Raw genomic sequence first — 25227 nt, forward strand, 5'->3', positions numbered from 1 at the left:
AGCAGTGGTTCCTAAATGTGTATGGTAGACAGGTGAGAGGGGTATAGCACAGAAAATTAGTGGCAAGTAATTCATTCATTCATTCATTCATACCAGCGCTTCTAAAAGTTGATGTAATTATACTTTCCTGTGGATATATGTTCTCACATTCATTCTGCCAAAAGGACCAACTGCACGGACAACCAGTAAAGTACATTAAAATATAATTTTATTCAACGTTCTGGCTTGTAGAGGCCAAATGTCAAGGTGTTAGGGATCATTGCTAGACAGCAATTTTCCAGTCTTGCCATAGACACAGCGGCATCTCTCTGATCTCTCCCTCCTCTCACACTTTATTAGAGTTGCTTAAAAAGTCCCTTTTCTGCTGGTTACATCACTCGGATCGGGTCTGGATTGACCAGGTCTATACGGAACGGGTCTATTTGTCCTCGAGTCCGTTCGGAACGGCTCTCTATATTAAAATGTTTTACTTATGCATATCTGGTCCAGGTGGGAAAGACCTAGGTCCATTTCAGAATGGGTCCAACTTTTTGGACCTGTGAAGACCTCTAGTCCATATAACTCATTATGTGATATGTTAAGCCAAGTTTTACTACAACAACTATATTTTTGTTATTTAAGTTTATTAATTTGTATAAATGTGTAGAATTATCTTTTCACTTTGAAATTATGGAATATTTTGTGTAGATCAATTACAAAAATTACAACTACAACTATTTCAATCCCACTTTGTAATGCAACAAATGACAGCTTACTAAGTATAGTTTGAATTCTAATCACATCAAAACGTTATAGAGCGTTGTGTTCTTTACACCACCTTCACCTTTTATGCCTCTGTATTATTATGGTCTTTAGGGTGAACAGTGACACTTAAACAGGCAACCTCACTGACTTGGTATTGCAAAGTAGACATGATGGCATGAAACAGATTGCACAATGTGGGTACCAAACACTTTTATTTGTTAACAGAATATTGAACACATGGTGTGTTTGGATTTTGAATTATGGTAGTGGTTAACATTATTTATAATCTTTGGGGGGGATGAATAAACATGAATGTGTACATCCTTCAATAGTATAACCAAGTTAGCGCTGTATCTGCTGACTATTAAGCCCTGTGAATAAAAGGATGTGCATCCCACAATGCAAACATTCAGATAGATGAGAGGGTATGTCCTAAGTAGCATGAAGATATACAGGATTTTCACTCATCTCCATGCAGGATGCCTCAACAAAAATGTGTAAATCGGGAACAGCTCAGGGATAACACAAAATCTGTTTCAAAGATCTGTACATGAATTTAACAATTATATTGATACCCCATCATGTATGACCATTTTATGATATGAAAAATACATACTGTATTCTCTATGTAATAACTCACAAAGTCACCAAGGGAATGTTCAACCTTTTTGAATCAATGCTCAGAATTCTACCATGAAAATCACAAGGTGTAGGATTATTTCCTGAGTAATTATTGAATTTATATGGCAGTTATACACATTGCTGAAATATGTTAAATCTGTGTTACAGGAAATAACTGTGTGTTATCTATTTCTTTGCCTGGTAACTAATTATCTGTTTTCCTATTGGCCAATGCTTTAATTGTGTGGGGTTAAGCTTTCTTGATACAGGAAGTGACAGACAGTTCTAGTGTGGTGGCTGATGGTGTTCAATGTGGTTTGACCATTAAAGCTACTAAATAATTATCCGTTTCCATTCAGTCTTTGTTCCTACAGAAATTCATCCTTCCACCTGCACTCGGATCCTCAACTTACAATGGGAAAGTGTTGATCTGGGTGTTTTTATTATTTTCCCTGTAAGAGGAGAGAGAAAATGTTATCAGGGTTGGGGTCAATTCAATTTAAATTCCAGTCAATTCAGAAAGTAAACCAAATTCCAATTCCAAATGTTTCTCATTGAGAAGCATAGAAGATAATTGGAATTTCAGTGTACTTCCTGAATTGATTGGAATGAAATGGAATTGACCTCAACCCTGAGTGTTAATGTAACACTCAGCTTGCAACACAAATCCCCTAACTCTTGGTAGAATATATTGGATCTTTTCGGGCCAGCATTTAAATGGCTCTGTGGTGCTTAACTATAATTTCACTTTCACTACTGTGTATTGCAAATTGTATATACAGTGCCTTCGGAAAGTATTCAGACCCCTTGACTTTGTTCACATTTTGTTACGTTACAGCCTTATTCTAAAATGGATTAAAAAAAACAACTCCTCAGCAATCTACACACAATACCCCATAATGACAAAGTGAAAACAGGTTTTCCGAAATTCTGCAAATGTATATATATAAAAAACAAGTATTCAGACACCTTGCTATGAGACTGGATATTGAGCTCAGGTGCATCCTGTTTCCATTGATCATCTTTGAGATGTTACTACAACTGGATCGTAGTCCACCTGTAGCATGATTTGGCACACACCTGTCTATATAAGGTCCTACGGTTGACAGAGCAAAAACCAAGCCATGAGGTCAAAGGAATTTTCTGTAGAGCTCTGAGACAGGATTGTGTCGAGGCACAGATCTGGGAAATAATGTAGGATTGTTTTAAGAATGTAAGAATTGTTCAGTGTAAGTTCTCAATTCAAATTCTTATTTTTTACGATCCTTCAACAGTCTTCCAATTTAGATTCCTAACGCTGACAGCTGAATCGGGAAACTATGAAAATCTCTGCTGAAGGATCAATCTTTTCAGGTTATAGGATCCATTGAGTCCCCCAAGTGTCCATGGATTCCCCTAAGTTTCCATGGAACCCCATGTGCCATGTTGTTTTGACTGTTTTTACATTTTTAGCCCTTTTTGCTCAGCATTCTATTTATAGATGCCCCTAAATGACTGAGGTCTTTACTATGTGTGTAGCACTGTGGAAATAATTATGTCTGATTTTGTATAGATTTTGTATAGAACATTATACAACCGGTGGGTCTAATCCTGAATGCTGATTGGTTAAAACCACATTCCAGCCGGTGTCTATTCCACAAGTTACCACCGGCTAAATCTATGACTTTAAAATGCCTATTTACTCTGTTCCATCTGACTGGGCAATCCACTGTCTCATCAACCCAGCCAAGCAATTTATAAACTTGATCTCCACTATAAAAAGCATCTAGACATTATCTCACATTTCTTTTAGACTAACATTTCGTTTTCAACAGGCGAGATTTGTATAACCCTTGCTGTCTGTCTCTCCGACATTTGAAACATTGTTTCAATATTCAGATTAGATCTCCAGCTGTCCCATAGTAATGAACGTGTCGGGAGTCTGGACGAGACAGACAGGCAGGCTGCGTTTATCAGCCAGTCGAAATCATGAATCAGCTGGAGTCATTTTATGGATACATACAAAGAAATGTAAATTGAAAAAAAGGTCAAACTAAGTGAAGCTAGTTTGCAGTATTTCCAGTTTGAAGTGATTGTGTTAGCTGTGTTGTTGGCTAGCTCCTTTGAACAACAGTGTCCTGTCGAGTCAGCAAATGTTCTATGCCAGGCGAAATCGCGCCTCATTAGCTCATTGTTATGGATTTATTCAAATAAATGTCACTAGAAAACAGCTTAAACAAATGCAAATGTGGCTACTTTGCTGTATGTTTTGACATGACTGTAAGTTAGCAGTAGTTGGCTAGCTATCAAGCAAGGGATAATGACGTTACCAGCCAGTATGGAACATTTAGAACGAATGACTGGGTCGCGTCTATAGATACAGAACAAAAAGACTGAACGACTGGGTCGCGTCTATAGATACAGAACAAAAAGACTGAACGACTGGGTCGCGTCTATAGCAACTGAACCCATAGAACGAACGACCAGCCGGCTTGGGTAGCAACCCGAGATTTGTGTCGGGACTATATCTTGTGGAAGGATGAAATAGTATGAATAAATTAAATCAAATAACTTCGTCTGGGGCCCAACACCCTTGCCAATAAATCCTCCAAACTCCGGCTTCTCTGGCATTACCACTTAAATATTATACTTATAATGTGCCTTCAGAACAGTGTGGAGTCAGTGGTTGAATCTAATCTAATTGTTACATCACAGCTTTCGGATAATATTGCATTTCTTTATAGGCCTACATTTCTAAGATGTTTCCTAGTCATGTAAAATTTTAATTTAACAGTTTTTTTTATACTGTAAAGTGAATTTACAAAGTCACCAAGGGTACTATACATATGTTTATACATTTCAAATGTGTTTTATTAAGGAGCATACAACAATGTAAACAAGTTCCCAAAACAATTTGTGGGCTACCCCTTTTACACACAAGACAACCACAACAACACGCATCAAAACAAAATGGACAACAAAACACAAAAACCAAATGACAAGGGGAAAAAATTACGAAAAACCAGTACCCCCACTGACCACCCAGCCCCTGGCCTGGTTTCTCTGCCTTGTAGTAGCTATAATAATGTAAGGCTGTCTTAAGAATTGTTCAGTCCAAGTTCTCTATTTAAAATAAAATAGGTTTACTCTTCTTTGGCCTGTAAGAGAAAGTGATAGTTATTAATGAGTATATCCAGTTCTGGGCTCAAGATCACCAATAACTACAATTGTGGTTACATGAAAATTTACTTGGAATGAAAGGCCTCTGATCTTTTAAAATTAAGATTAAAGTAACATTAACCTTAAATTCAATTTCTTCATGTTTTTTTAAGAACATTGCTTAGAAACCCTTAGTACTTCTTCTCCATGGTCATAATCCTAAAAAGTTCAGTTGCAGAGCCGTTAAGAAGTTTTTACTGCTAATGTTTCTGCTGTTGTTGTGAACGTCTCAAACGATAACCAATCATAATTCGGGAAGTCGTACACAACAAAAGCCGGACCAGCTAGTCACAGTAAAAATGCTAATTAGCTGTAAAAGTGATATGCGGCCTTCTAAAAGGTATGTTTTGCTCTTGTGGATTTATATTGTAATTGACAGGTGGAATGGTTACATATAGCTCCTTTAATTGCATCCAATAATGATTTTGGCTGTGTTAATGCAGCCAAACTATTATTTGTTTTGAATTAGGTTTAATCTGAGTCTGTGACAGCCTTTATTGATGATGATGAAGTCTTGAACATTATTCAGGTGTAGGTTTAAAAGCAGATCTTTACCTTTCCGGAGTCACGGCTCTTGACTCTGAGCTTGTTGACCTGGGACTCTGAAATGTCAGCGCGTTCCTCAGCCTCCTCCAGCTCATGCTGAACCTTACGGAACTTAGACATGTGCTGGTTGGCTTGTTCCTCCTGGGAGGAGGGACAAAGAACAACATCAGTGATTTATTCAGGATGGCATATTTGTTTCATGCATTGCTTACTATGGCCAAGTCCGCTACACAACTTAATACAGGGTAAAACCATTATACTTGCTATTAATTTTAGGCCTAACTCACCGCTTCCTCAGCCTGCCTCTTGTAGGCCTTGACTTTAAGCTGCAGCTTTTCTACTAGATCCTGAAGTCTGCTAACATTTTTATTGTCCTCCTCAGTCTGTGGGCGGAAGAAGATGTATCAGTGTCCATCCTTTCATACACATCTGTCTGTATTACTGTGTGTTAAGGTGCTTTTCTTACTTGGTATGTGAGCTCCTTGACTCTGCGCTCGTACTTGCGGACTCCCTTAACTGCGTCTACACCTCTTCTCTGCTCGGACTCCACCTCAGCCTCCAGCTCACGTACCTTCACAGATGAAATGGTCATGATTTTTACGAGGAGGAATCAGTTTCAAATCACTGCAAATAAATATAGAGGTAGATTCCTCCAGGCTAACGTAAAGAAAGGGTGTTGATGAAAGTTAATACAGACTTTGTTCAGATACAAAGACTATGTGATAGTTGAGTCTCTTCCTATGTCCTTTTTGCACATTTAATGGGAGAGTTTCTAATGATAATGACAGTATTATTATCCACATGGGTTATTGAAAGCAAATTGTTTACCCCATCTTCTAAATGCCTGAATAACTCACCCTGGACTCCAGTTTCTGGAGCTGCTTCTTGCCTCCCTTCATGGCCAGATTTTCTGCCTCATCCAGGCGGTGCTGCAGGTCCTTGACTGTGACCTCCAGGTTCTTCTTCATCCTCTCCAGGTGAGAGCTGGTGTCCTGCTCCTTCTTCAGCTCCTCAGCCATCATGGCCGCCTGAAATATCATTAAATAGGTTTAATGAAGGTGAGACCTTATGGCAACACAGACAGGTTTTCCTGTAATGATCTGATAACCACATGTCTTGACTTAGTTATTCTGCTGTTATTAACTGTTGCACTCATAAAATCTTATGAAAAAAAATGATAATTAGAATTTGGTACAGATCAAACACTTTCATGTGGTTAGCCTGGAGACCCTGTACTGTGTTTTGGCCAAACATATGGACTCACATCAGTGATGGCCTTCTTGGCCTTCTCTTCTGCGTTTCTGGCCTCCTGGATGATGTCGTCCACCTCTCCTTGCACCTGCACCAGGTCAGCCTCCAGCTTCTTCTTAGTGTTCAGAAGGTTGGTGTTCTGGAGGAGGAAATATAGATCAATCAATGACTGGCTGAAACGCCTTATCTCAAGACAATATACTAGTCACACCATGGAAACTATGGAAATTAATCTCCATAAATTAATCTCTTCAATGCTAAGATTGTTAAAAGAAAAAATATTAAAAAAGGGGCTTTTAATCAAGTATTTAGGTAATTCATTTCCTTTAATGTACTTTATCAAGTATGCTATAGTATCTGAAATGGCATGGATGTACGGCGCATACGGAAAGTATTCAGACACCTTGATGTTTTCCACATTTTGTTACATTACAGCCATATTCTAAAATCCCCCCCCCCTCAATCTACACACAATTCTCCATAATGACAAAGTAAAAACTGTTGTTTAGATTTTTTTGCTAATTTATAATAAAAAAAACCCTGAAATATCACATTTACATAAGTATTCAGACCCTTTACTAAGTACTTTGTTGAAGCACCTTTGGCAGCGATTACAGTCTCGAGTCTTCTTGGGTATAACGCTACAAGCTTGGCACACCTGTATTTGGGGAGTTTCTCCACTCAAGTACATTCAAGGACTTGTCCTGAAGCCACTCCTGCATTGTCTTGGCTGTGTGCTCAGGGTTGTTGTCCTGTTAGAAGGTGAACCTTCGACCCAATCTGAGGTCCTGAGCGCTCTGGAGTAGATTTTTATCAAGGATCTCTCTGTACTTTGCTAAGGTACATCTTTCCCTCGATTCTGACTAGTCTCCCAGTCCCTGCCGCTGAAAAACATCCCTGCAGCCACCACCATTCACCGTAGGGAGGGTGCCAGGTTTCCTCCAGACGTGATGCTTGGCATCCAGGCCAAAGAGTTCAATCTTGGTTTAATCAGACCAGATAGACCATGAGAAACAAGATTGAGAGTCTTTAGGTGCCTTTTGGCAAACTCCAAGTGGGCTGTCATGTGCCTTTCACTGAGGAGAGGCTTCCGTCTGGCAACTCCACCATGAAGGCCTGATTGGTGGAGTGCTGCAGAGATGGTTGTCTTTCTAGAATGTTCTCCCATCTCCACAGAGGAACTCTGGAGCTCTGTCAGTGACAATCAGGTTCTTGGTCACTCCCTGACCTAGGCCCTTCTCCCCCGATTGCTCAGTTTGGCTGAGTGGCCAGCTCTAGGAAGAGTCTTGGTGGTTTCAAACTTCTTCCATTTAAGAATGATGAAGGCCACTGTATTCTTGGGGGTCTTCAATGCTGCAATGCTTTTTTGGTACCCTTCCTTAGATCTGTGCCTCGACACAATCCTGTTTCGGAGCTCTACAGACAATTCCTTTGACCTCATGGCTTGTTTTTTTCTCTGACATGCACTGTCAACTGTGGGACCTTATATAGACAGGTGTGTGCCTTTTCAAATCATGCCCAATCAATTGAATTTACCACAAGTGGACTCCATTCAAGTCGGTAAAACATCAAGGATGATCAATGGAAACAGGATGTACCTGAGCTCAATTTCGAGTCTCATAGCAAAGGGTCTGAAAACTTATGTAAATAAGGTATTTATGTTTTTCTATTTTTTATACATTTCTAAAAACCTGTAGAGACAACTGTTTAATTTGGTTCCATTAAGTGGAAGTTCTATTTGTCTCCCCAAGTGCAGATATACTCCCTGAAAAATCTTTAGATTTATGAAATCACTGTCTAGTCCCTTTTTACCTTATCCCCAAATAATGTAGTCACATACACTGGATAGGTGCTGTGAAATGTATTGTTTTACAGGGTCAGCCATAGTAGTACGGCTTTCTAGGCATATTCCTCATATCATCTCACACTGCCAATGAGTGACCAGACCCGTACCTGAGAGTGGAGCAGTCCCACACGCTCACTGGCGTCCACCAGCTCTTGCTCAGCCACTTTGCGGCCTCTCTCAGTCTGCTCCAGAGCAGCCCTCAGCTCCTCAATCTCTGCCATCATCAGACCGTTCCTGCGTTCCACCATGGCGGCCTGCTCCTTCATGTCTTCTGACTCACGGACAGCGTCATCAAGGAGCAATTGGGCATCCTGGAATTCAAAACGACAGAGTATTAGGACGTGTGAATGTTGTCTTTATGAAAAATGTGACTGCTTTTCTACTTTATTACATTGCTTGATTAATCTTTGACCCTTAACAAATCAGTCACAAGTTTTGACATTCTTTACCTTAAGTTGTCCCTGGACATTTCTCAGCTGTTTCGTGGCCTCAATGGCCTGTCTATTGGCGTGGCTCAGCTGCATCTCCATCTCATTCAGGTCTCCATCCATCTTCTTCTTCACCCTCAGGGCGTCGCTCCTGCTGCGGACCTCAGAGTCCAGTGTGTTCTGCATGGATTCTATAATCCGCTGGCTGTTCTTTTTGATCTGCTCCATCTCCTCGTCCTTCTCTGCCAGCTTCCTGTCCACCTCACCCTTGATCTGGTTCAGCTCCAGCTGCACACGCAGAATCTTGGATTCCTCGTGCTCCAGTGTTCCCTGGACAAATAAAAGTGATTTGTCACAGAATGCTTGACATCGGAGGTTATCCCAGCAATTAAAACATTAGACTTGGAGACAGCTAAAAGTAACAATTGTCTCTTACTTTTGTGTTTATAAGACCTAAAGCAGTTGCATAAATCAAAAAGTGCCCACTCTTCACAATGTGCATAAAGATGGCAGAACACAGATATGACATCATTGTTCTAACACTACAATCCTAGTTTTTAAAACTATGGCGCACAACATAAATCAACACAATCTACTTAAAAAAATAAAATAATAATAATATAATATATATATATATATATAAATGCTGATGTCTGGGAGCTAGAATCAGGATCATGTATACTGTGCTAATGTTTCAAGTTTTAAAGTCACATGCACAAGTACAGTAAAATGCCTTTCTTGCAAACTCAAAACCCAACAATGCAATAATGAATAACAATGTATTACTAGAAAAAAACACATGAGAAATAAGAATAGGAAATATGAATACTCAATAAAAGTAAGTAAACAGACTATATACAAGAAATATAAAAAACTTAAAAATTCAATACCATATTTACATGTGCAGGGATACTGGGGTGATGGAAGTAGATATGTATAGGGTATAGGGTAAGGTGACTAGGCAACAGGATATAAGATAAACAGAGTAGCAGCAGCTTGTATGCTCCCGAGTGGCGCAGCGGTCTAAGGCACTGCATCTCAGTGCTTGAGGCCTCACTACAGACACCCTGGTTTGAATCCAGGCTGTATCCCAACCGGACGTGATTGGTAGTCCCATAGGGCGGCGCACAACTGGCCCAGTGTCGTCTGGGTTTGGCCGGTGTAGGCCGTCATTGTAAATAAGAATTTGTTCTTAACTGACTTGCCTAGTTAAATAAAGGTTAAATAAAAAATATATAATAAAGTATGTGAGTGGGTGTGTAGAGTCAGTATAAATGTATGTGCATATTATGTGTGAGTGAGCAGATGATGGAGTGAGTATGTGTGAGTGAGAAGATGATGGAGTGAGTATGTGTGAGTGAGAAGATGATGGAGTGAGTGTGTGTGAGAGTGGGTAGGGTCCTGTGAGTGTGCAAAGATTGAAATAAAAGGTCAATAAAGATAAATGGTAAACTCAGATAGTCCGTGTAGCTATTTATCAGTCGTAGTGCTTGGGGATAGAAGCTGTTCAAGAGCCTGTTGGTGTCAGACTTGATGCACCGGTAATGCAGATACAAAAAATGAGTGACGGAGGGTAATTTGTGGTAACTACATGGAGACCGCCATCTTTATGCACGTCCGCTATTCCGAGGAGCGCACCACCTAGTGAAGAACTGGAAGCTATATTACTACAAAAAGTACCAATACAGGAGTACTGAACAGCACTGTAGCTCTCATTCTGTTTAATTATTCAACTACATAATGATGTATCATATCTGCTCACTTCAGCCTCCTCCAGAGCGGTCTGGATCTCAGAATTCTCCATCTCCACAGTCTTCTTGGACTTTTCCAGCTCATGGATGCTCTTGCTTGTCTCTCCGATCTGTTCAGTCAGGTCAGAGATCTCTTCTGCACAAACACAGAGAAATTGTTTAGAACAGGGAGATTTGTGAATGTTGCTAAATATCATACAGCTTTGCATAAAAGCCTTTTGCTACCATAGATGTTTCAAAAGAACACAGCTATAACTGATAACAATAAAAAAGTGATTGTAAACTGTACACTCCAAGTGGGCCAAAAAATCAACTCCTGTTGTTTACTCACGTTGGAGGTTTTTGTTCTCTCTCTTCAGAGTCTCCAGCTGATCCAGAGCCTCCTCATATGAGTTCTTCATCTTGAAGAGCTCTGTGCTCATAGAACGAGCCTCCTTCTGAGCTCCTTCCAGTTCAGCCTGGCCCACCTCATACTTCTGCTTCCACTCAGCCAGAACCTATTGGATTTTATGGGATTTAACAGTTTATTCTTGATGCAGCTTTACCTTCTAATCAGAAATAAGCCATGATACATTATGATCACTGGAGACACATCAATCAAATTTATTTATAAAGCCCTCCTTACATCAGCTGATATCTCAAAGTGCTGTACAGAAACCCAGCCTAAACCCCCAAACAGCAAGCAATGCAGGTGTAGAAGCACGGTGGCTAGGAAAAACTCCCTAGAAAGGCCAGAATCTAGGAAGAAACCTAGAGAGGAACCAGGCTATGAGGGGTGGCCAGTCCTCTTCTGGCTGTGCCGAGTGGAGATTATAACAGAACATGGCCAAGATGTTCATAGATGACCAGCAGGATCATACTGATAATGCCTATCAGATTTGTTGTTGTTGTGGTGTTGTTGCTATTTATTTTTCCAGTCCATTTAATAGCACATTTCAAAAGTCAGTATAGTGTGTGAAGTGTTCTTTTTCACCTTGTCGAAGTTCCTCTGCTTCTTATCAAGGTTGCCAGCCATAGCGTTGGCCCTCTCTACATCAATCATGATGTCCTCCACCTCTCCCAGCAGCCTTTGCTTGGTCTTCTCCAGCGAAGCACACTTTGAGTTGGTTGCCTCAATCATTTCCTCAGCGTCCTGCAGACGCTGCGCCAGCTTCTTCCTGTTAGACAGGAAAGAGTTCATATTTTAATGCTTCCACAGGTATTCAGACAAACGTATCATATAAACATGATGCCTCATAACTAAGTGAAATTAAGAAGGTGTGAAGATGCGCACATTTAGGATCATAGTTATAATAAGAGGTTTTTTTTTAAGTGTAACTGCTTACTTGGCCTCCTCAAGCTCCTCTGTGCGCTGGATGGCATCCGTCTCATACTTGGTCCTCCACTGAGCCACCTCGCTGTTGGCCTTAGACATGCAGCGTTGCAGTTCTGCCTTGGCCTCTTGCTCCAACTCAAACTGCTCCCTCAGAAGGTCACAGTCATGGCGGGCAGACTGGACACCATGGGCCAGGGAATTCTTAGCCTGAGTGAAAGATAGCAAAACAGGTTACAGTAATACATTGCTGAGGATGGTTTAGTTGTTATAAACATGACAAGAGGCATTTGACTCTATACTCTGTGCTCGGTAGAGCATTTTGACTCCCTTACTTTGACCTCCTCCTCAATCTGCCTCTTTAGCTCCTCCACCTGCTGTGTGAAGGCCTGCTTGCCTCTGGTCAGCTGAAACACCAAAGCTCCCTTCTCTTCCAGCTGGCGGCCAAACTCACCTGTAAGGGATGAGAATACACATTGTAAATTCTTCTGTTCTTAAAAATACTGTAGCCTTGTACAATAGCCCCTAACACATGTTGTTGGGTACTGATTTAGATTATGTATGGAAAATGTGTTGGTCATTGTTGTGGGTACCGTTCTCAGTCAGGAGTCTGGCCCTATGTCCACTGATGTCGTTGATCTGGCGAAGGTTCTCATCGTTCCCAGTCTTGAGCTCACTCAGCTGATCCTCAATAGTACGGCACATCTTCTCCAGATTGCCCTGTTAGTGAAATATAGATATGTCATTTTTATTTTACATTCTTATGGTGTACAGCTTGTATACATTTCTGTCTTGCAGTAGGGTTTTGTAGATAGTAATTTGGGAGCGATGCTACTCCAGCCCTGCACTTTCGAGGTCATTGCACTACCCTATATGCCTATAGGATTAACCCACTAAGTTGAAGCTGTGGTGTGCTTACAAATGTGTCCAACTTTAGAGCTGGATGCAATTCTGCTGTCTGGCAGCATTCCATTCATCCATTCATGTTGAGTATTTGGGGTTTGATTCAAATACCCACCTTAGTCTTGGTGACAGCCTCCATGTTGCTGGAGAGGTCATCAATCTCCATCTTGTACTCGCTCTTCTCCTTCTCCAGTTTCTGCTTGACACGCTGCAGGTTGTCAATCTGCTCTCCGAGCTCCGCCACACTGTCAGCCTGCTTCTTCCTCAGGACTGCGGCTGTGGCCTCGTGCTGCAGGGTCGACTCCTCGAGGTCGCGTCTCAGTTTCTGGAACTCAGCCTCACGCTTCTTGTTCATCTCGATCTGAGCAGCAATGGCTCCTCCAGCTTCCTCCAGCCTATCACTGATCTCCTCAAGTTCCCTGGAGAGATCGGCCCTCTGCTTCTCAACCTTTGCCCTGGCAGAATGCTCAGCCTCAATATCCTCCTCCATCTCCTCAATACGAGCCTAAAACAAGGGAGGGGGTTTAGGATGGGGAAATTTAAACTGACCTTGCAAAAAAATAAAAAATAGGCTGGATAGTTGTGTATTTATACTATGTTTTATTGTTGTTTTAAGTTGCTAAATACGTAAGACTGACATCTAGTATCTAGAATATGTAGTCTCTAGAACATGTAGTATTTTGAAAATCTAGTATCTAGAACATCTAGTAATATATGGAATACTATACTGAAGCCGGGGTTAGATACTCTACTGTACCTGGAGTTCCTTGATATTCTTCTGCAGCTGACCACCCAGAGACTGCTCATCCGCAATCATGCTGAGGAGCTGGCTGGTCTCAAAGTCCTTCCTATGGTAAGATAAATGCATCACTACTCAGCAGTCATTTTTTCATTTAAAAGAGTCTTTCAAACTCCTAACTACAGAAAAAAAAAGTAATATACTTTTTGATCTTTTCTTCAGACTGCTGCTTGTCATTCTCCAGGTCCATTATGGATTCCTGGGCTAGTTTCAGGTCTCCCTCCAGCTTTCTCTTGGCTCTCTCAAAGTCCATACGGAGCCTCTTTTCTTGCTCCAGAGAAGCCTCAAGCTACATGTTAAGATACTTGTGTCAGTTAATTTTAAACAATCAATGATTATGCCATGGCCTAGCTAAATGTATAATCTAACAATATATAAATCCATGACTCGATAAAGTGTGACTCCACTCACGTCATCAACTTGCTGTTCCAGCTTGGCCTTGGCCTTGGTCAGAGTGTTGACTTTGTCCTCCTCTACCTGCAGGTCGTCCAGTGTCTGCTGGTGGGCCTCTTGGAGGGCTTTCTTCTCCTTGGTCAGCTTGGCAACGCTCTCATCTTGAGAGGCCATCTCCTCAGTCAGATTTTTGACCTGAACACAGCCACAACAACATTTGTATGTAAGTTGTGTGGTTAGTTTCAATCATTGTTTAGCTTTGGTTTGATTCTACTATCGTTCAGCTATGTCAACATTTTAGACCTTGTTTTCAGTGGCGTGTTTCTCCTTCTCCACTTTGGCCAGGGTGAGCTCCAGGTCATCAATGTCCTTCTTCAACTCCGAACACTCATCCTCCAGCTTCCTCTTCTTGGAGGTCAGCTCAGCATTCATCTCCTCCTCATCCTCCAGCCTTTCGGTCGTCTCTTTGAGTTTGGCCTCCAGCTGGATCTTGCTCTTGATCAGCCCCTCGCACCTCTCCTCAGCATCAGTCAGATTCTCTGATTCCTGGTTTCACAATGATAGAAAAATAGGCAGACATTAATTTAATCAGTGCACACCTCCTGTCCATCGTCTTCAATAAAATATGGGCAATCAAGCCAGGCACTTGACAGATGCTCACAGATGCAACTTGGAGCGTCAGGTCATTCCTCTCCTGCAGAACGGTCACCATCTTCTCCTCAAGCTCTGTCTTGCGGGCCTCAGCCTTGGTCAGGGCAATTTTGCACTTCTCAATGTCCTCCTTCATGTTGGCTAGCTCCTTCTCAGTCTCAGCACTCTTCAGCAGTGGCTTGATCTTGTAATACACCTTCATCCATGACCAGTGTTTAACATTCATGAATGAGCGAATGTTGTATTTGATGGTGAAGACAGCCTCTCTGAACAACAGGAAACAGGGATCTTGGTGAGTGTTATGGCTAAATAATAATAATATGTTATTTACAGGACAACGTTCCAGCTCCTCAGAGAAAATAAAGTGAAATTCAATTAATGAATCAAAAAAAGTATAGGATTTGTAAATTTAAGGTGAATATAACAATTTGATCCCTGGAATCGTTGGAGATGAAATGGAAACCACTGCAACCCTGTTAGATGAATTTGGATGAGCCTTTATCTTGAGATATCTTCTATCCCTCACCTCCGCTCCATCATCTTCACAAACTCCTTCCTCATGACGAACCCACGACACAGAGACTGTATCATGCAGACCAGAGAGGCCAGTCTCTCGTCTCGCATCTCCTCCAGGACACCCAGCAGACCAGCTTTGAAGAACACCTGAGCGCATGTAACAGGAAGGTAACAGGAAGGTAAATGCCCGAGACACCGGTAAGAACTAAGAACACCTGAGAATAGGTCAACATTATCAATGGATGTCATCAGAAGTCAGAAAGCAGGGTTGAATTTAAATGAGGGATCAACACGGCAAGATGTATTGTAAAAAGGCGTTGAGTGGTTAGCATTTACATTGTTGTTTTACTTATGTTTTGTGTTTGCTTTCCTGAGTGTATTTGAACCCTGACCTTGGTGTGTCCAAACTTGTACTGCTCGTGTGCCACATTGATTGACCCAAGCAGATTCTCAGAAGCCTTCTTGTTGTCCATAAATGTTCCTTCTGGGATAACACTGGGATTCAGTACTTTGTACCTGGATTAGGAGAGACTGGAAACTGTCAGTTTTTAAGTTGTGGGCAAACAAAGCTATTCTGTTGCTGTGTCACAGTTCTACCACTGTTTATGAAATCAGCTGAACATTCTAGCCATTCTTCTTTTATGAACTCTAGCATAGGCCAATTGATGCCAAACATTGTTTTGGTCTGTATTTATTAAATCTCAGAATGTAATATTTTAAGATTTCAGAATGTAATCTTTTAAGATCTCAGAATGAAAGAGTTTCTGAGTTTCTTATTATTTTGTCAAATTCAGTTATATTCTAAAGTTAACATGGAGCCATGTTAGATAGATGACATTTCTAAAGGGTACCTCTGCTTGAAGTCACCGTAGGGGATTCTGCTGGGGAACCCCTTTCTACAGATCCTGATACCCTCCAGTACACCGTTACACCTTAGCTGGTGGATAACCAGGAAGTTCTCCATCAGACCTGAAAAACACAAAATATCGTTAAAGCTAAGAAACACTGAAACATTGTAAGGGCTACAATTACATTGTGTTGATGTAAGTGCCATTATTTCTGGGTAAATATATGGGAATAACTTATAATCAGCTATCTTGTACCACATGTAAGTACAGGTAGTTACTTGGTACTTATTTTGTTTTAAGCTACTGAATCTCACTAGCTGCTAAACCATTGGGTTACAATTTTGTATTTCACTCGATATTTCTTGTACCTGGAGTCTTTGACTCATTGGGGATCAGACAGCGCACAAAGTGAGGGTGAGTGCTCCTCAAGTTGGTCATCAGCTTGCCCAAGTTCTCCTGCAGGGCGGGGACACACCAAACAGCCGTCTCAGAAATCATTCATACAAATTAACTTATCTGGTCAATAAGGTGCGTTAAAAATGTTGACCAGATAAGTTAACCAGATAACTTTGAATACAAGTTTGAAAAGCTCACCCTGAACTGGGAAGACACTGTCTGCATGGAGCCTCCCTTTTTCTTGCCTCCCTTCTTGGATGCTCTGTCTGTAAAAATAGTTCAAATCATGAGTGATTTGGTGAACACCATATTTTATTTCGGAGATAATCTATTTGCAACTGCTACCAAATAGTTTGTGTAATGTAATGTTGATATCGGGAATATTGGCAAAAACTATTATTTAACCATGTTAAATGACCTTCAGCTGGAGAATCAACGTAGATAAGAAGCAGCAGTTTGACTGAAGACTTCTGGTAGAGCTGCACCACTGAGTCGTTCAGGGGGTCTTTATTCTTGTCCAGCCAGCCACAGATGTTGTAGTCCACAATACCAGCGTAGTGCACCAGGGAGAAGTGGGCCTCGGCCTTTCCCTTGGCAGGCTTGGGCTTCTGGAAAGTGTTTTTCTTGCCCATATGCTGGTCATACAGCTTGTTCTTGAAGGAAGTGTCTGAAGCCTTGGGGAACATGCACTCCTCTTCAAGGATGGAGAAGATGCCCATTGGCTGATGAAAAATGTAAGAGCAGGATTAATAGTAGCCATCTTGTATCAAAGGGATAATAATTCACTCTCAACTCCAACATCCGTCCCTGTCAACTCTGTTGTAGGCCATTCTACAGTACATTATTTTTTAAGTAGAATTCTCAGTCTGTGTACCTTCTCAATAAGCTCAATGCAGGCAGCCAAGTCCATGCCGAAATCAATGAACTCCCAGATGATTCCCTCCTTCTTGTACTCCTCTTGCTCCAGGACAAACATGTGATGGTTGAAGAACTGTTGCAGTTTCTCATTGGTGAAGTTGATACACAGCTGCTCCATGGTGTTGAACTGTTAGTGAAGTTCAAAGAAGATTAGTTCAATCACCTTCTGTCATAAGACCTTAAAGCCATAAACTGTTTATTCTGTAATAATCACATACTTACGTCAAAGATCTCAAACCCAGCAATGTCGAGCACACCGATGTAGAAGTTCCTTTGTTGCTTGGTGTCCAACATCTGGTTGATACGGATGACCATCCACAAGAACATCCGCTCATAGATGGACTTGGCCAGAGCCGAGACTGAGTTATACACCTGTGCAAAAACAGGTGAGACATTGATCATGTCTTGCTGGTATAGAGCTTGATTTAAAAAAAATCTAACATAAAATGAATCGTGGTGTTGTAGCAATTATGTAATCTTGGATGTAAAGACGTCACCTGAGGCACGGTCTGTCCCTTGGTCACAAACTCATTGCCAACCTTCACTCTGGGGTAGCACAGAAGTTTCAGCATGTCAGCTGAGTTCAGACCCAAGAGGTAACCGATTTTATCAGCTACTATAGAGAGAAAGAGCATCAGACTCATATACAGGGACAAATGTAGTGTTACTCTGACAGAGAAACCAGTTTCATTCTGTCTATTCCGGTGTTTGGAGAAAGGACTCACCCTCTGTGCCGTCTGGCTCGGCCTGCTCCTCACGCTGCTTCTGCTTGAAACGTAAGTTGCCGTGGTGCATGACAGCGCCGGTCAGCTTGTAGATGCCCATCTTCTCATCATTGGTGAAGCCCAGGATGTCAATGGCAGCCTGAGTGACAGGAATTTCATAGTTAAACTTAGTGTATGCACATACAGGAGATATCACAAGTGCAGGGAGTTTCAAACTGAACAAAACTGTCATGGGGCTGCACTGCTTGGAGTTAAGTTACAACATATAATTGTGCATTTTTTTCAGTGGAGATAGAGGCGTTATTCATTCTTGTATATAGTTTGAGAGACTCACATCTGTGGCATCCAGCTCCTCTTTGTCATCGATAGAGGCCACTTTGATCTGCCCCTGGCTGATCATGGGGAAGTCATAGGGGTTGGTGGTGATGAGCGTCATTTCTGTGGGGACGGAGAACCGGACAGAGTTAGTTCAACCAGATGGAATTTACTTTCTCCTCCCTTTTCCTCTCTTGCATGAGATGAAGATTAAGGTTAGAAAGTGCGGACATAAAGGACGTACTGTATCTGTATTGAGAGCCAAATGCAACTCAAATACAAATGTAATGCAGTGAAAAACAGAGCGGTCAAATGAAACCGTATGGATTTGATCATTTCCCCTCTCTATTCCTCCTAGGAGTCTATACCACAGGAATACGAAGCTGACTTTATGACACATTCAACTACAGGAAGAACCTTTATTGGTTTGCGCGACTCCAACTCACTGAGGCTGGAAATGTCATCTTTCACAATACCATTTAACTTGTCATCAAATGAGGGCAACATTTGAGTGGTGAATTGTCACTTTGTCTTGGATCGTTTGATTGATTTTACCCCATAATTTCCACTGGAGTGCAGTAGTTCTCCATGCAGTAGTTCTCCATGCAAGTAGCCTAGTGGTTAAGAGCGTTGGGCCAGTAACCGAAAGGTCGCTGGTACGAATCCCCGAGCCAGCAAGGTGGATAAATCTGCCGTTCTGTCCTTGAGCAAAGCAGTTAACCCCCCAACAACAACTGCTCCCCGGGCGCTGATGACGTGGATGTCGATTAAGGCATCCCCCCACACACCTCTCTGATTCAGAGAGGTTGGGTTAAATTCAGAAGACACATTTCTGTTGAATGCATTCAGTTTTGCAACTGACTAGGTATCCCCTTTCCCTGTTTATGGAACTCTATCTCAATTAGAAATATTACAATAGTCATGAGTAATACAACCCTGAACTTTAGAACTCACTGTAGCACTTAAACATTGATATGAGACCACTGATATGTTGATTCAGGTGCAATTTCCCTGTCAACTAAATGACAAAAATAGTCAAACAGCTTTCTACTTTGTCGTACCAATCAGCTCAGGCTTGTGGTTGGTCATCATCTGGTAGAATATGTGGTAGCTTCTCTCATCGGGCAGCTGGAAGGTCACTCTGGACTTCTCCAGCAGGTCTGAAAGAGAACAGGTGATAAAGTTCAGTGCTTGGTCTCCTTAAAACATAATCTCTGTGAATTTAGGACATTGTGCATTCATGACAAACAATCCAACAAACAATCCACCCAACTTACAGGTCTCAATGTCAGCACTAGACAGTTTGCCATTACTGTGGAAGTGAATCCTGATGAATTTACCCTAAAGTAGAGCATGGGGGTTAGAAATGAGGGAACGAGTCAACAAAAGGAAACTGCCATGGTGTCCATCTCAGTACTCTGAAAATAGTGCTTTCCTTTATTTCTAAACCGTCGTTTAACACTGACATTTGGAAATACTGAATAGGTCTCAATCGTACAGCCTTTCATTGTCATGTCATTCTAGATCAATAAGGAATATTTAAGTATGGCAAGTGTGTCCCCCATACTTACAAAACGAGAAGAGTTGTCGTTCCGAACTGTCTTGGCATTACCGTAAGCCTCCAGCAGAGGGTTGGCAGCAATAATCTGATCTTCAAGAGACCCCTGAGGGAGACGAACACAAGTTGGTCAGAAACAGCATGACATACAGTACTATAGAACACCCTTCTTCAACAGTGGTGGAACTGTCTTAAAATAAGCAGTTATATATATATGGCTGGCCTACAGATGTAGGATCTTAATTTGAGCCAGTTTGACACCGCAGCAAAATAATGCTGCAACAACAGGAAATGTGAATTATTATGTGGATTATACACTGAACAAAAATATAAATGCAACATGTAAAGTGTTGGTCCCATGTTTCATGAACTGAAATAAAAAAGCCCAGAAATGTTCCGTATACACAAAAAACTTATTCCTCTCAAATGCTGTTTATATCCCTGTTAGTTTTTCTCCTTTGCAAAGATAATCCATCCACCTGACAGGTTTGGGATATCAAGAAGATAATTAAACAGCATGATCATTACACAAGCGCACCTTGTGCTGGGGACAATAAAAGGCCACTCTAAAATGTGCAGTCTTGTCACACAGTACAATGCTACAGGTGTCTCATGTTTAAATAGAATATACTTTTATAGATGGAAATTTGAATGCACAGAGATTCCGAGACAAGATCCTGAGGCCCATTGTCATGCCATGTTTGGGATGCTCTGGATCGACATATACGACAGCTTGTTCCAGTTCACACCAATATCCAGCAACTTCGCACAACCATTGAAGAGGAGTGGGACAACATTCCACAGGCCACAATAAACAGCCTGATCAGCTCTATGCAAAGGACATGTGTTGCACTGCATAAGGTGAATGGTGGTCACACCAGATACTGACTGGTTTTCTGATCCATGCCCTTACTTTTTTTTAAAGGTAGAGGATCTGTAACCAACAGATGCATATCTGTATTCCCAGTAATGTGAAATAGATTAGGGACTAATTCATTAGTCCCTAATCTATAGATTAGAGACTAATGAATTTATTTCAATTGACTGATTTCCTTATATGAAATGTAACTCAGTAAAATCTTAGAAATTGTTTCATATTGCGTTTATATTTTTGTTCAGTATAATTAATGGACCTTTTTGTAGGGGTTGATACATTTTTCTTAAGGCGAAATCAAGTCTGAAATGTAAAAGTGGAAACTTCAAAAGGCTTTTAAAACCTAAAACACACTACAAGTTTTACATTTCCTGCATTGCATTGAAAGTTGTCCTGCAACAGGGTCATCAAATGAAGATCCTACACCTGTACCTGCATTTTGCCGGGTTCTGCCGCCCTCTTCCTTTCTCCTCCAGACACAGCAATGGTGGCAAAGTATTGGATGACACGCTTGGTGTTGACAGTCTTTCCTGCACCAGATTCTCCGCTGGTTTATATGACAGAGAATAAGAGGTTCATGTTTCAGTGTCAGACATTCAAAACATAATCACTAAAAAGTACACTTTGAGTTGTTTACTCATTTACTATAGTTCATGTATATGCTTAATAATTGTTATGATATCCAACTAACTATAATGTTAGATGTTAGTTGAGAACTTACGTAATCAGGATAGACTGGTTCTCCCTATCTGCAGGCAAAAAAACAACAAAGAATATAAACAGTTTTGATACATTATGGCATTTGCCAATTATCTTAAAGTAGTGGATAGTGTTTCACACGCTTTTCACTAGATATTATTGCATTGATGTTTCCAGCTAGTACCTTGGCTGCCCATATCTGCTTGTGTGAGCTTCTATCTATTTATCCATCAATCTATCCGTTCATCCACATGTATAAGATCATACCCGTCAACATGAACTGATAGGCCCTGTCAGAGACAGAGAAGATATGGGGTGGAGCCTCCATGCGCTTCTTTCCTCTGTAAGCGTTAACAACCTCTTCGTCGTACACAGGGAGCCACTTGTAGGGATTCACCGTGGCACAGAACAGCCCGGAGTAGGTCTGGATGAAGGGAAGGAAGTTAGGGGATTAGCAAAATCAGCTTTTCTGTTAAACTGTATAGAGCTTCTATGGAACACTTACAAGTGTTTCTTGTATTCAGTTACATTATTTTTGCAAAGGTGTTTTTAATTTACAAACAGCATGTGCATTTTGGAGTTTTGGCATTTTAGATTTCCCTTATATGGTGGTGTCCTATGTTCACTTATGAGTGTGTGTATATACCTATATACAGTCATTTATATGTAGAATAGGTTCCTTACGTAGATCATCCATGCTGCATAACGCTCTTTGAGGTTATACAGGACAGTGGCTTCATTGAGGTAGGTCATCATGGCCATGTCCTCAATCATGTCAAACTTTGGAGGGTTCATTTCGAAGACATCAGCTTCTTTGAAGTCATTAGTCTGAAAATCAGTCGGTAATCTACATTACACTTGGATCAATTGGAAGAACTGTTACTGAATCTGTGTCGACATTGCTTTGATTTAGTAATCATCAAGTCAGTCATACATTTTACTGTACAGATGTAGGATCTTAATTTGAGCCAGTTTACTACAGCAGTAAAATAATCCTGCAGCAACAGGAAATGTTAATTATTATGTGTGAAATTACAAAATTCAGAAGCCTTTTTAAACCTCAAATACACTACAAGTTTTAAGTTCTCCTGCAACATCTGAAGTAATTTTTCTTTTAAATATCATTGTGAATAAACAAACTTCAACTTGAAACTGACTTCTGTCCTATGTTGTAGGCTTACCTCCCCAGTGTCAAGGACTTTCACTTGGACCTTTCCCCCTTCTCTGCCAACAATGGTACCCTTGAGGTACAGCTCCTTAACATCGGTCACATAGCAGGCATTCTTTGCATCGAAGGGCTTGCTTTGGGCCTCAATCCTCTCCTTCTCAGGCTTACGGAGGTATACACCGGCTTTGCCATAAGAGGCCATCTCTGCGTCGGTACTCATGGTGGCAACTCACTGAGAAACACAAACAAAGCAAACAAATGATTGAGTTTATTTTGAATAAACAGTTTTTTTAAATTAACTGTAATTTATTCAGGATAGCCCAATTGAGACCAAGGTCTCATTCCCAATGTTGCCCTGAGTACAAAAATTCTCTCACAACAGGAAGAACAATTTACATTACAATTAAAATAATACGAATGAATATAACCACAAGGCACAACCTCAACACCACAATTACAACAAATAAATACTACAATCAATTGAAACAACTGCAATCCTCAATGAATTCATTCAACAACACAGTCCTAAACTGCCGTGGCGGCACCAGGGAATTTGTGTTTTTATATTATTCCAACAATGGGGTGCAATAAAAGGATAAGAGGATTTACCTAAATTGGTCGAGACCAGACGGACCTCAAGAGTTAACCAATCCTGTGAGCGGGTTTGGTAGCTCATTCTTTTATACATTAGCAACAAAGTTAGGTAAGTAGTAAGCTTGTGTAGCTAATAAAACAGTGTCTCTCATAGAATACTCTCCAATAGAAAAAAATGTGAGTGAAAAACTCTAACAATGTCTCACCTTGTCTTCCTCTCCCAGATTAAATTGTGTGTTAGAGGGTTCTGTAAGACATTGAGGTGTCATGATTAAACACACATTACCGGTACTTAGTCTCATCCCACCTGAAGAGTTGCTAAAAAAGTTGAATGGCATCCCAGATGAATCCCTTAAAAACACATTCCATGCACAAAACACATTTCATACCCTGTCACAACAGACAAATGGCATTTAGGACAGATTGCAACTTTACAATTCAACTACATTATCAGGTGCCGAGACATTAGAATAAACAGAGTAAAAGGAGTTAGTCTTACCACAGAGGTAGAAGCTGTCTGTCATTGATGCTGCTCTGAGGCTCTATTTATCTGGTTGAGAGTTTTGAGTGCTAACCAAGCAGAAGTTAATTATGGCTCCCCTAATCAAGGATGTGGATTGGAGGAGAGAATTAGGGGCTGACTCCTATTGCCACTATGTATTTCTGTGATATTTGTCTTTGAATTGGATTTTGCTAACTTCATATAAAGGTAATGTGTTATAATAAGGTATATTTTTAAATCATTGCTAATAGTTGTTTGTCATTTACAAATCATTATCCATACATTTGTAGATGTTACTGTAGTAAGCTAATTAATACCAAACACAACCACAAACAGACAAATATAAGAATGAGTTAAATATATGTATATTTGTTTATCTATCAACATTACGCAAAAAGCCTTACTAACAACTGTTTGCTGTCATTGAGTAAGAAGGTAAACCATCCCTTGCAGTAAGGATTATTGAAATTATATTGGGGTAGAACATTTTTGTGATCATAACTGCAAGCATGAGTTTATTGCCTCTCAGCATTTTATAATGACAAGATTTACATAATTCGTGTCCCTGCAGTGAAAGTCTAACTTGGGATTTGCAACTCATAACACAGGGACCTGGGAGAGGCCCGAGCATGTTCCTGACAACATATCTGAGTGGCAAGTTTATTGCAGTACTGATTTCAGTATAGTGAAGGTTGGGATGACTAATATGGACAATTTACTGTGCTTCCCAGCACCGGATCTCTGTGTTACATAGTAGATCATGGAGCTTCAATAGTGTGTAGTCTACAGAAGACCGGTGTCGGATGTTCACTTTAAAGGGGCAATCTGCAGTTCAAACAATAACAAAGTGGACACCAGTAAACTGCTGAAGTAGGGGCCTGGAGAAATGCAACACTTTTTTATATGTTGTCTTAACCAAAAATTCATAGACAGAGCTATGGATGCAAGGACTGACGATCTATGATATTAAAATGATAGTTTTAACCATGTATTGAGGCTATACAGTGTTTGTTTGCAATTGCATTGTTTACAAACAAAGCCATAAAACAAGATTATATTTTGGGTTCTGATGGGGTTAAACAGTTGAACTAAGCTCATGAGGCATTTATACAGTATGTTCTTCCAGAATCAATGGCTATATATTATGAACTTAAATGTCCAACTAATAAAATATACCCCTTTTGGTTTAGAAGAATATACAGTTGAAGTAGGAAGTTTACATACACCTTAGCCAAATACGTTTGAACTAAGTTTTTCACAATTTCTGACATTTAATCCTAGTATAAAGTCCCTGTCTTAGGTCAGTTAGGATCACCACTTTATTTTAAGAATGTGAAATGTCAGAATAATAGTACAGAGAATTATTTATTTCAGCTTCTATTTCTTTCATCATTGACCCAGTGGGTCAGAAGTTTACATACACTCAATTAGTATTTGGTAGCATTGCCTTTAAATTGTTTAACTTGGGTCAAATGTTTCGGGTAGCCTTCCACAAGCTTCCCACAATAAGTTGGGTGAATTTTGGCTCATTCCTCCTGACAGAGCTGGTGTAACTGAGTCAGGGATGTAGGCCTCCTTGCTTGCACACGCTTTTTCAGTTCTGGCCACAAATTTTCTATGGGATTGAGGTCAGGGCTTTGTGATGGCCACTCCAATACCTTGACCTTGTTG

At 40.7% G+C, this 25227-nt stretch overlaps 1 protein-coding gene across 3 annotated transcripts; it reads right to left on the bottom strand.

The window, feature by feature from the left end:
• Positions 1-937: 937 nt before the first annotated feature.
• On the bottom strand, positions 938-23589 carry LOC139544519 (myosin heavy chain, fast skeletal muscle-like). 3 transcript variants are annotated; one of them, XM_071351702.1, is made up of 41 exons: positions 23554-23589; positions 23261-23301; positions 22474-22692; positions 21977-22120; positions 21560-21716; positions 21315-21342; positions 21026-21140; positions 19733-19825; positions 19439-19502; positions 19223-19321; positions 18181-18284; positions 17847-17985; positions 17619-17737; positions 17344-17493; positions 17078-17248; positions 16622-16925; positions 16402-16469; positions 16176-16263; positions 15811-15928; positions 15352-15475; positions 14970-15106; positions 14454-14709; positions 14096-14338; positions 13811-13987; positions 13543-13688; positions 13358-13448; positions 12716-13105; positions 12291-12417; positions 12033-12151; positions 11711-11907; positions 11359-11542; positions 10717-10882; positions 10397-10521; positions 8656-8964; positions 8314-8517; positions 6374-6499; positions 5967-6137; positions 5576-5680; positions 5397-5492; positions 5119-5250; positions 938-1817 (listed from the first exon to the last, which is right to left on the bottom strand). In XM_071351702.1, the coding sequence occupies exons 3-41, from the start codon at positions 22678-22680 to the stop codon at positions 1809-1811; spliced, it is 5802 nt and encodes a 1933-aa protein (XP_071207803.1). In that variant the 5' UTR covers positions 22681-22692; positions 23261-23301; positions 23554-23589; the 3' UTR covers positions 938-1808. The 3 variants fall into 3 exon arrangements, with proteins under 3 accessions (XP_071207803.1, XP_071207802.1, XP_071207801.1); XM_071351701.1 differs by lacking the exon at positions 938-1817 and adding an exon at positions 4190-4502 and having other exon boundaries at positions 17619-17734; XM_071351700.1 differs by lacking the exon at positions 938-1817 and adding an exon at positions 4190-4502.
• Positions 23590-25227: the final 1638 nt, after the last annotated feature.

This window comes from Salvelinus alpinus, chromosome 18, assembly GCF_045679555.1.
Source record: "Salvelinus alpinus chromosome 18, SLU_Salpinus.1, whole genome shotgun sequence".
In the NCBI taxonomy this organism is placed as follows: domain Eukaryota; kingdom Metazoa; phylum Chordata; class Actinopteri; order Salmoniformes; family Salmonidae; genus Salvelinus; species Salvelinus alpinus.

What these genes read in the sequence shown, in the direction of transcription:
- LOC139544519 (XM_071351700.1), bottom strand. Translation starts at nt 22,680, where the DNA reads ATGAGTACCGACGCAGAGATGGCCTCTTATGGCAAAGCCGGTGTATAC. An exon ending in AACCAGTCTATCCTGATTAC is followed by an intron (nt 21,141 to 21,314) that starts GTAAGTTCTCAA and finishes CATATAAACCAG; the next exon opens with CGGAGAATCTGGTGCAGGAA. An exon ending in AGCAGAGGAACTTCGACAAG is followed by an intron (nt 10,883 to 11,358) that starts GTGAAAAAGAAC and finishes AAAATCCAATAG; the next exon opens with GTTCTGGCTGAGTGGAAGCA.